The sequence below is a fragment of the Cydia strobilella genome, chromosome 5, assembly GCF_947568885.1.
Source record: "Cydia strobilella chromosome 5, ilCydStro3.1, whole genome shotgun sequence".
Classification (NCBI taxonomy): Eukaryota; Metazoa; Arthropoda; class Insecta; order Lepidoptera; family Tortricidae; genus Cydia; species Cydia strobilella.
This window is the reverse complement of record NC_086045.1, coordinates 14,976,820-14,989,242: the sequence shown is the minus strand read 5'-3', so window position 1 is coordinate 14,989,242 and position 12,423 is coordinate 14,976,820. Positions and strand designations below refer to the sequence as shown.

The following is a 12,423-nucleotide window of genomic DNA, read 5'->3' as shown; positions in this document are numbered from 1 at the left end:
CACTTCCTTATGAATTTATTAATCTGTCTGCCTCCTTAATATCGTTCTCGTTCACTGCCAAGACAAAATTACCTATTATATGTATAGCATCAATATGATGCGTATGTAGGTACGGGCTACGGGTAATTTAATTTTCACATCACCTATTCGAAAAAGGGCTTTTTCTTCCCCGCTAGGAGGGATCAAAGTGGCACTTTTCTTCCCTGCTAAGAGGGAGCAAAGTGGCATTTTTCTGTTCTAGGATACCATTTTTTTTCTTTTTTGCATACTATTTTTTTGGTTAAATAATATTTTGGAATATAATAATTTCCACATAGGTGATGTGAAAAGCAGTATGTGTCACATGGTAGCAAAATTATTTTCACCTCGGGCGTTAACACTTAAATCCCTCACTACGCTCAGGATTCTATTTTAGAAACCTTCGTTTCGTTCAGGATCCAATGTACGCCCTCGCCGTAAATATGTCATTTTGCTCCCTTGTGACACAATCTACTATTTCATCACACTCGCTCAGTAAATGTGGAATTGCACGCAGGCTTAGCGGGAACTATAGAGAAAGCGTTTTCCCTAGGGAGTTATGAAATTTCTAGTATTATAATTAACAGTTTTTTGTCATTATACTTCATTTTTGTATCGCAAGTGTGATTGTGTGTAACTCGGAGCGTAATAATATTGCATACTCGAGTCTATAAATCGCTCCGGCAAGCCGTCCCGATTTAACTATACTCTCGTTTGCAATATTTAACTTACGCCCCATGTTGCACAATCAATTTAACTAATCACCTTCAGAAATATTCAATATTTTCTAACCGCTGTATGTGGGTATATACCTTTTGTTTTCAAGGTACGTAATATAGCTGCGCTAGCGTAGTTGATAACGAGCGGGTTAGCCAGTTTGTACCAGACTATAATATTGTTTTTGTCAGAACTCGCGTCTGGATGTCGAAACAAATTCTACCATGGGAGAGGATGTTCTTTATTGACGTTTTTAGACGTCCATCTTGACCACCCTACCAACATTTCAATTAGTTGTTATGCAGACAGGATGGTCGGATTATTATTTACCCTGTCATTGTAAAAGTAACTATTCAATGGGGTTTAAGTTGAACAAAAAAAGCCTCGCCTAAAATTTGAAATGCCTACTTATGTAAACTACGAGTACCTACATATTAAAAAAAACCTGTTTTTAGTATTAATTTGATACAGTGTCAAAAAAAGCACAACGCACACTTTCTAATTCGCTGCTGTGATACGACTAACAAATAGTCTAGCCGGAAGACCAGCGCTGACTTTAGGGTTAGCATTATGCTGAGGCGGGACCATTTCGTGGTAAACTATATACTTTTTGTTTTAAATATACTTTTTCTTTGTAATACGTTTAAGTATGAAAAGTAGTTTGCCATGAATAAATGAATTATTCTTATTCTTATACTTACGACGAGTATGCATTATGTAGTTAGTGCCCATTGACCTACTGTCGACTAACGTTTAATCTCTACACTAGTGGCTCTGTAAGCTTAAACAAAAAATAATAATGCTTACTTTGTTTAATCATTATCACAGCGAACTCACAATCATTTATTCTTAAGAGTCCCCGGCAACCCCGGCCGAATTGCATCTTCCCATTCAAACGTAGTTCCGCTCTCATATTAGAACTACGTGTTGGATTGTAATGAAACTTTGCACATACAATGACATGAGGTATAACTAGGTCTGAAATTAGTTTATATAGCTGCAGTTTATAAAACAAACGAAATAGAGTAAAAACAAGTTTTGTATGAAAAACTTAAATTAGCTGTATTTTTTTAACTATTAGCTACGTCAAATTAAGCCGAAAATGGGCGATCTGCGGAAATAATTCGTGTAGTTTTGAAAATTGGTATAGTTATACCTCGTGGTGTACTACAGATAAACATACTAATAAGTCCTCGGGGGTGGGGGTTGTGCTAAGGGTGTAAGAGGGGGTTGAAGGTACCTTTTTTAAAGATTTTTGCTCATATCTCGAATATCTGTACGAATAGCATTATAATTATTTCAGACAAAAGATTCTACATAAAATTTTCTACAAATTAGGTCATATTCATTTCTACTCTACGGTCAATACTTTACGAGCTACAGGATGTTTAAATTAACAACGAGATAAAAAATAGACGATTTAAGAAATCGTCGTTTTTTCGTAGTTGTTCATCATAACTCAAATTTTAGTTAAGCTTAGTGACCAGCTGATCAAATATAATAAAAAAACAACCAAGATCATGTCGAACCATGCTCAGTGTAGTTCCGTAGTTACCCATCCGTCAAAATATACTTTCTGCAAAAACTTAAAAACGGCTGAACCGATCAGGTTCAAGTTAAGTCAAGTCAAGTCAAAATATTCTTTATTCAAATAGGCCTAGCAACAAGCACTTTTAAATTCGCTATAGTTTTCCATTAGTCTTTACTAAGCTCTACTTTCACGATTTTTTTCATATTTTCTTTCTTTCAGAGCGAATATTTCCGGAAATATTACGTTTATCAAAAAAATGTTCTTAAAGACTCATATTCATTTTTAAAGACCTATCCAATGACACCCGAAACTATAGGGTTGAAGCAAAAAAATAATTCATCCCCATTTCTCGACCATCGTCTAACTTCTGAACCATGGGTCCAAAAAATATGAAAAAAAATCGTGAAAGTAAATCTTAAAAAGGCTTTCAAGAAAAATAGCAAACCTGATCGGTTAAGCCATTTTTGAGTTTTTGCAAAAAGTATATTTTGCCGGGCGGGTAACTACGGAAGTACGAAACCATACACTGAGCATGACCCGACATGCTCTTGGCCGGTTTATTTTTATTTTTAGCTGACTAAACTTGCTTACTCTATACTAAAAATTTCAGTTATGATGAACAACTACGAAAAAACGACGTTTTCTTATATCGTCTACGTTTTATCTCTTTGTTAACTTAAACTTAAATATAACCTAATTTGTAGAAAATATTATGTAGAAACTTTGGTTCGAAGTAATTATAATGCTATTTGTACAGATATTCGAGATACGAGCAAAAATCTGAAAAAAGGTACCTTCAACCCCCTCCTACACCCTCAGCACAACCTCCAACCCCGAGGACTTTTAGTATGTTCATCTGGACACCACAAGATATAACTATACCAATTTTCAAAACTACACGAATTATTTCCGCAGGTTTGTTAAATTTTCTTGGGTTATAAGGTATTTAAATTCAGATGAAGCTACTTAAACTAATTACAGACATAGATATACCTTATCCTATTGTAAGTACAAAGTTCTAGAGCAATCTAGCTACTAGTCGTTTTAAAATGAGGGCGGAACTACGTTTGTATGGAGAACCGAGCTTGCCGGAGACCCTTAAATGCCATAGAACCGCTTAAGCTCTTTAGGCTAATTTCCGCAATTTTAAACATTTACCGAAAAAACTAAACGACATAATTTTTTTATCTAAGTAGATAAAATTTGTAAGGAGGATAAGTATCCTCCTTACAAATCCTCCTCCTCCTTAGGAGGTTTAGAGGAAGGAGGACGGCAGTTTCTGAATACAAACGTAGTCCCCATTTTCCTCCCTGGATGTTGGCATTATGGAAAATATTTTTTTACATAATTTGAAGTATATGAACATTATGAACCATAACTATGCCATGCCCCATTTGACGTTTTTAGATTTTTTGTTTATAGTATAAATTAGGAACGAAAAACACATTTCATACAAATTTTTAAATGCTCATAACTTACAATAATTAAAAATTCGCTGTAGTTCATAATACATCAAATTGTCTCAAATTATTTTCAATAATGTTAATCTCCAAAGAGGAAACCGAGGACTACGTTTCTACGTTTGTATGAAAAGGCGATTTCGCGCGGGTTCCCACTTTCGTCTTAACTACCGAATCTGCTAACAAAATTTCACGCGAATGGGTTAATAAATGCGACCTGCAGAGGAAAACATCCGGATATTATACGAAAGCATGTTTACGCAAGCTGAAACCAAGACCCTCGTTAACGCTCGGTCAATGATATTGTAATATCAATATCCATTACTAGTGTTTACCGGATCGTAAATACCGATTTAAATTCAACCTATTATAGCCTTAAATGCCATGTTTAATTCGTATTATGAAAACAGGCACACAAAACCCGGAAACTACGTCCAAAAGAAGGTAAGGTCAATGTTATCTCGCTTTGTGTGGTAGGGCACAGCACAGCGGATGTCATTCCAGATCTAGAGCAGAACCCAACTGGGGATACCTTAGTATTATTGTCTTCCTGCCGGTGAGTAAGGTTGCCAGAGCTCAACGAGGGTGCGGAGTGTTAGGGTCGGCAACGCGCATGTGGCTTCTCTGGAGTTGCAGGCGTACATAGGCTACGGAGACTGCTTTATATCAGGCGGGCCGTATGCTTGTTTGCCACTGACGTAGTATAAAAAAAAAACTTTCGAATCGTAATTAAAAATATTTTAATATTTTCTTAAGCACATTGTCTTAACGTTATATAATATTGTGTTGACTTATGGGCCTACAGCTTTTGTAAAATACAACTCGTACACACATTCAAAGTAGACCTCGAAGCAAAAAAATCGGCAGAAAAAGAAAAGTGAAGTACCTATACTCAATTACTCACATTTCAAGAAGGTCGATGCCTCATCCAATTTGTGTTAAACGTGGCACGGAAAGTGGACGGGATTCCTGTATTTAGGAGATTCTAGTTACGTTTATATTACGCTTACAACTGGCAATAAGATCGTTTAAAAATAGTACGAGATTTTAGGTATTCTGAATAGCTTATCTAAAGAGACTGAGAGCCGCGTTGCTTTTTTATAGAACAAAGGTTAAATATAATCACGTAAGAGCCTTTTCTTGCTGTTTGAAACATGAATTACTTATGTTTCAACGGCGTGTAAGACAGTGTAGCGATAAACTTACCTCTACCAAAACTTAGTGTTGCAAGACGGTTGTTCTTGCTCTTGACGCTGTGCTGAATACGTAGATAACAAAGTTGCCCACGGAAGCATCCTTTACACAAAGGATCAAAGGTCATATACAAACTTCAAAACAAAAGTGTTAACTCTTGGTAGCAGCTCGTGTGTAGGTTTATAAGTAATGATTTTATCACATTTCAAATATTATTAGCTGTCATTGCATGTCATTGTAATGTAAACAACCCTATAATGAGACGTTTACCACAAATCTTATTTATTATACATTCGTTTTTAAACACTGGCAACTTTTCCCATAAACAAGAGTCATAGAGCTCTATGCATAGAGTTGCTTAAATTTGACGTTTCTTTAATTTATGTTTGTTTTAAAATAAATGGCGCCATATTGCCCGTGACTGGACAAAAAAAAACCAGTTTTAATTTCATAATTATGTTGAAACCTTCTTCTTCTTCTTCTTTTAAAATTATGGCTTCAGCCCAGTGGGACTATTTCGCCAGTATCAAGGTATTGAGAGGTTTACAAACGACAAAAATTGTACGGTTGTACAAGACAGTGTACGGTGATTTGTTAGCTCTTGTAAATCGATAGCTAGTCTTTACAAGAAGCACGTGGACTACCGGCCGTTGACTCCAAGATGGTGGTTAAACGCGCTTCAAAATTAATTCTCCATTCACTGCACACTACCACATTAGTTTACTGTATAATAAGCTATCGATATTACACTTTAAACAATATTAATAAGCAAAAAACAAAGTAATTAATCACGATGCTAACTATCAAGATGGCGCTCGAACCGGAAGTCCATGTTGAAACCAATAAATAGGGTATTTGACAACTAGTCAAACCAGTTTCTTTTTTCGAACTGTCAAAACGATTTGCAACTATAGAATTTATATGAAACACTAGCATGTGACGTCACGATCAAATTACCTTAGTTACTTAGTTTTATACGGGTTTTAAAATAGAAATAGTGTCTAAAAATAACTGCTGTATACGTTTCTCTATTAATCTTCTGGTGCTTTATTTCTTGCACGGTATAAAATAATTTATTTTAAATACAGTCAAATACCCTATTCCAGTACACGATATTTATAAAATGAGGTATGTTTTAGTATTTAATTTAATACAATGTACAAGAAAGAAATGACCACAAGAAATATTAAACTAAATTGCTCGCAGCCTTAATTACACTGGTCACAATCCCTCACCTGAAGAGTAATATTGTTTGTTGTTCGCATCACAAAGCGATCACGGCTTGATCCCATGAGCTCTGTCCAAAGAACGATTCAGCATTGGCTGATTAAAATAAACGTTGCATGTAATCCGACATAAACCGTTTACTACTCGTCGGGCCCGGAAATCGAACGCAATATTGAACGCTTTTCACAAACTCGTATTTCACTAGTCTCATCCCCTAAACGCAACCTAGCTCTGAATAAAATAAAGCCCACATTTCGCAATCGAGTGCCGTAAATACAGGGTTGAGAAAGTAACCAGACGATATTGGACGAGGAAATGGCGTTCGGCGTCTGCGATGCGATTGGTGGATCTTCGTTGGGTTAGAAATTCTTTATTCAATTCGCGTAACATTTGATTTTAATTTAATGATGGAAACTTTACAGGAATTTGTACCAAATTACGTGTCCGTTTTAATAGTGGTTTTAATAACTCAACTGTCAAAATGCTGTCAATACGTCAAACATTAATGTACAATTTTCTGATCAATCTGACGGTGATAGTGACAAGTCTATAATTACATAAATACACAAATAAGACATGAGTCGATTTCGACATTTTCGACTCCTAACTATATTGGTATATGTAGAATGCCAGGACAGGTAGGAAGTAGATAATTTTTAGGGTTCCGTACCCAAAGGGTAAAAACGGGACCCTATTACTAAGACTCCGCTGTCCGTCTGTCCGTCTGTCACCAGGCTGTATCTCATGAACGGTTTTAGTGTTGCCGCTATAACAACAAATACTAAAAACAGAATAAAATAAGTATTTAAGGGGGGCTCCCATACAACAAACGTGATTTTTTTGCCGTTTTTTGCGTAATGGTACGGAACCCTTCGTGCGCGAGTCTGACTCGCACTTGGCCGCTTTATACTGCCATTAATATACTGAACCCTTGGGGCCCGAGAGTGGGACTCGCACTTGTACGTTTTTTGTAAAGTATTTAATAAGGTAAGATATATTAATATTTAGAATGAATGAATTTTAAAGTCCCCAACGTCAAATGGCCTGGCATGAAACTGGGGCCTCTTAATAACACACTATAGGGACCGTGCGCGCTGGAGGGTCTGCCATCTTGTGGCCTGAATCGGAACCATAAACATTGGTACATCACATGTACATTGACACTTCATGCCAAAGCAAGTGCTGCCATCTTGTGGGCTACTTTGGAAGCATAAACTACACATTTACGCCTCGTGCCAAAAATCTGACGTCTCCTGTGTTGCCCCCTACAGTTTATGCACGCTCCCTATACAGAATTTCAGATCTGTTTTCGAGATTTCCAACTGAAAACAAGTGTGATTGCATAATAAGAACTAAACAAAACTAATTTGAAAACGGACAAAAATGTCCATAAATAGGCACCTTCAGACCTTCACAACGCGAAGGATTACTGAGAACATCATTAGTTATCACAAGAACATTACTCAGATGTCGCGTTGCGGTATTGACAGCATGATTAAGCGTCGTCCATTTGTTACAGTTGCTACTCGATCCCTGCAAACAACATGTCGGGAGGGTCTCACGTGTCGCGCACGACGTTCGAGTCCAGCCGCGAGTCCGAGCCTAGTCGCGGCTCGGCGCCACCACTGCCGAGCCCGGCGTCGGCGGGCGCTGCGCTGGTGTCGCCGGAGACGCTGAGCCGGCACAGCAGTCCGCCGCCTCTGCCTCCTCACTCGCAGCCCGCGCCTTCTTGTTCATCTTATCGAGTGCATATGGAGTCACCGCTGAAGTAAGTGATCTAACTACGGCAATAATTTTATTAAGATCCGCGTCCTTCTTATCAGTTCCCCTGTAAACAAAGTAAACAAATATGGATCAAAAGTAATTTTAAATTATGTATATCCAGGCAAAACAATTAGCTTAGCTTATGCAGGGGTCCTAAGTAGTTAAATAAGTTCTTTTGCTAATGGGACATTGCTTTTGATGACAACACAAGGTGTTAATGTCTGGTCTGGTGAGGAGTAGCATGGTATCCATATTAATTCATCTGTACTCTATTAAGGTTCGTAGTGCCCGTTTAAAAGAAACACTTTTTGGTATTTTGATAAATAATTAAGGTGTACCTAAAGGTAAGTACTTAGGTGAACCCCTGTTTTGGTGAGAACACAACATACATAATATACCCATAATACAAATTTCATAAAATAGCAAGCTTCTTTCTTTAAATAAATATAAAACACAAATTAGTCAATGACTCAAAAGTAACCTAGGTATTTTACAAGAAGAGGTCAGTGATTTGTTCCACATAATTATAACTATGTAACTTAAGCCTACGTTTTAAATATAAGATTATTCCATTGAAAGATTCAGTGATAATAATACTCTGAAAAATTTCCAATTCAAAGGTATTGCTACTAAAATAATGGAACAAGTTTTGATATGTTTTTCAAGATAAATATATTATCTTAATTTTAATCATGTATTTTGTACACCTACCCGCCACTGTGAATAAAATCGAAGGCCTAACTAGATTGTAGACATTGTAGTGAACTCCGAAAAGGGCCTCAGGTAGGCGTAAAAACTGAATTATAGGGGGTAAACTCGGAGAAAATCATGGTTACAATTTACGGATGATGTAAATAGGAACCCTCTCTTTTGGGCCGTATTCAACGATATGTGAATTTGAATCATAGGGAAATATCCCAAAATTAATTCAAAATATTCCTTCATATAAATTCTTGTAGAGTACATTATAATGAGTTGTTACAGGTGTTCAAGTCCTCCATCGCTGTCCCTTGGCGGCTCGCTGTCTCTGCAGCCGGTGCTGTACCCCGCGGGCTCGGCGCACGCCCCACTTCCCCCCGCGCGCCACATCCGCCCCTCGCCCACCATACCACATGTGCATCTTATCAGCGCGTGAGTGGAAGACTTAAAAATTCCGTTTCTTATTTTTGAGAAGCAAATTATAACTTTTTGTCAATAGGACGTTATTGTGTAAAAATGCAATTTCCAATTAGAAATCGGAGTTGCGACCTCGCGGAGTTCGCATGCCTCTTAGCTACTGACTACGACAAGCCTTTGTGAGAGCGGCGTCTAGAGAGCTCTCACAGAGACTGCATCTAGATACTTTTATATTATTTCCTTTTAAGGCTCTTTAGTTGAATGTTCTATGAAAAACACTGTACAATACTATACATCGCGATACTGTGGAATGAACTGTCGCCTTCATAAACCTTCAAGAAAATAGTCTAACCCGTTCGTATAAAAATACCGCAAGTCGATGTACTGGTTAGCCGTTTGCCACACACATAATTCGCAACTCGTGTCGATTTAAAACACTCCCTGCGGTCGTGTTTTAATTTATCGCCACTCGTTTCGAATTTCCTCTTTTCCGCACTTGTATCGTAAATAACTATTACATCATAATTTGATGTATATTAACCATAGCTATGCCCCTACGTTTGACCTTTTTTCGATTTTTATATTACTTATTGTAAAAATTAGGAGCGAAAACCAGATTTCTTACTAATTTTTAAATACTCCTAACTTATAATAACAAAAAATCGAAAAAATCAAACGTAGGGGCTGTAGTTGATATACAACAAATAGTATAAAAATATTTTCAATAATGTTAATATCCAGAGAGGAAAATGAGGACTACGTTTGTATGAAAAGGCGATTTCGCGCGGGTCCTGCACTTTCGTCTTAAGTACTATATTGCGCCCGACCAAATTCATTACTTGTTAGATTAATCCTTATTATTCGCTATAATCGCTATCCCTGAAGTCATGGATATTCAATTCATACCTATATTTTCATCACACTTGCTCGAAAATAGTTATTTGTTATACAAGGGTGCAAAGTTGTATTTTACCCGCGAGTGTGGAATTGAAACACGAGCAAGCGAAAGGATTCTATAGTTGAACCACGAGCAAAGAGAGCGAACGTATGAAATGTCAATGATGCGTTTTGAAATTGCATCGACTTAACTTGTGCGTTCAGAATTACATTTAACATAATAATTAAAAAACAAACGTTTATTCTGGAGTTTTAAGGTTTATGACTTAAAATCATTAAATACAGCTAAATCTGGTATTTTTTATTAAATTCTCAAACCATTTATTTAATAATAATTAATATCGAACGAACCATTATTATTAGCGTTTTACGTTTTGTTATCTGTCAAGCTACTTAAACACGTTCCATCCAAGGTCAAATTACTTTCCCCACTAGTGGATAAAATGCGTTTTTCCCCGCTTGTTTTAAAGGATAAAAGACGGCTTTCCGAGCTAGTGAGGGGAAAAGATCTTATTTCAGGCAGGTGTACTGAAGGACAAAGGCCTATATTGTTCCCGCGGGAGTTATGGATTCTGAAACAACTCACTCGTGAGCTTTTTTTATTATGTCACTTATTCATATGAACCAAGTAGGTATAAATGAGTTTTATTTTGAAAATACTGACATTTATAAATTCGTTTTTGATAAATTTAATAGCCGTTTCAACACAATTTAACACAATTTTCAATTATGGCTGAATGCCGATGGGTCTATGTCACTGTATTTAGGAATAATTTCGCTTAAAGTTTAGTTTTCACGTCACCTATTCGAAAAAGGGCTTATTCACTTTTCTTCCCTGATAGGAGGGATCTAAATGGCACTTTTCTGTTCTAGGACACGATTTTTTTTCTTTTTTGCATACTATTTTTTTAAGTAATTAATATTTTGGAACATAATAATTTCCTCATAGGTGATGTGAAAAACAGTATGTGTCACATGGTAGCAAATTATTTCCATCTTGGGCGTTATCACTTGAATCCCTCACTACGCTCAAGGTTCTATTTTAGAATGCCTCGCTACGCTCAGCATTCAATTATAGAATCCTTCGCTTCCTTCAGGATTCAATGTACGCCCTCGCCGTAAATATGTCATTTTGCTCCCTTGTGACACAATTTACTATTTTTCTTCGCAAGCACTTCGCAACTTTGTCAGCCAGGTCCAAAAACCAACAGAAAAGAGAGTTAGGTCATTAGATATTTCTATGTACTTCATTTCGTTCTATGGGCACCAAGCGAAATTCCATTGCAGGACTGATATATTTGTATTTTAGTCCAAATGTCATCACCCTTATTACCTAGGCAATGCAATAGAGTCCAAGTAAGTAAATTAATTGCTGCAGGGTAGATGTTCGCGCACCGCCGGGCGAGCGCGGCGAATGGTTTGCCACACTCGCCCGGCGGTGCTCTATTACCTAGGTAATAAGGATGATGACATTTTAACTAAAATACAAAATATCTCAGTTCTTTAGTCCTGAATAAATACGGTAAAATAACCTACAAAATTGGATATTTTTGTATATTTTACTCACAATCGAAGTAAAAAGTACAGTGTATAACTCAGGCATAAATGTCCATTTTTATCCTCGACTATATTGGTCTTCACTGCGCTCGGACCAATAAATTGCCTCGTATGAAAATGGAACGCTTTATGCCCTTGTTATACAATCTACTATTTTTGGCGCCGACTCAGGGTTGTTTTTTTTTTCCAAATTTATATGGGACCAACTTCGTTATTTTTTTATTATGTATTTAAACTGAAAGGGGAAAATAAACACTTTTCTTTCAGTGGCGGTCATGTCTCATTGAGCTTATAATAAATGAGACACCAGATAAGAACTAGCCCAAAAAAAGACTCCGACCAATGATTGGCTGGATAAAAATTGCCATAGTGAAAAATGTGATCGCTGAGCGCACGGCGCCGTAATAAATTACAGGAGTACGTAAAAGCTTCCAACCTAAGTGTTCTCCCCTTCTCGCAAGCACTTCAAAGTGGGGAAAAATTTAATCTAATCGACCATGGGCGCTTTATTGCAATACTAGCCAGCGGTCTCCCGTCTCATTGAACGTAATTTTTCACTTGAAAATAGCGTCGGTTGGAAAATATAGATTCTTACTGTTTTTGCTGAAGCATACATCCTTTTGAAATAAGCTTTAATAAAAATAATAAACACATATTCACGTTCCACGCGTTGTCCCTGGATTTGGCCACGGCTAAGTTAGGGAGACTGGAATCCGTTCGGCAACTTAATCCCAAGAAATGGCCCGAACAAAAATAACAACTACATATATTATATTGTAACCAACTTTTTGGCACTACGATATACATGAATAGCAAGGTTTAGGAATATGTATTTAGAACTATTTGTAGGAATCACAAGATATGAGTTCTAATATGTTGTTTCAGGATCCAGGAACAAATCTCACATACCTATAAAAACCACCACCATTAGGTATACCTACA

The 12,423-nt window shown here is 36.9% G+C and overlaps 1 protein-coding gene across 2 annotated transcripts in view; it reads left to right on the top strand.

Moving 5' to 3' along the window:
* LOC134741657 (proton channel OtopLc-like) overlaps positions 1–12,423 on the top strand; it is a 79,069-nt gene that overhangs the window by 36,465 nt on the left and 30,181 nt on the right. For both annotated transcript variants that reach the window (XM_063674519.1, XM_063674520.1), the window contains exons 2-3: positions 7,667–7,915; positions 8,896–9,042. In XM_063674519.1, the coding sequence (XP_063530589.1) occupies positions 7,667–7,915; positions 8,896–9,042 (396 nt within the window). The remainder of the gene's footprint in view (positions 1–7,666; positions 7,916–8,895; positions 9,043–12,423) is intronic.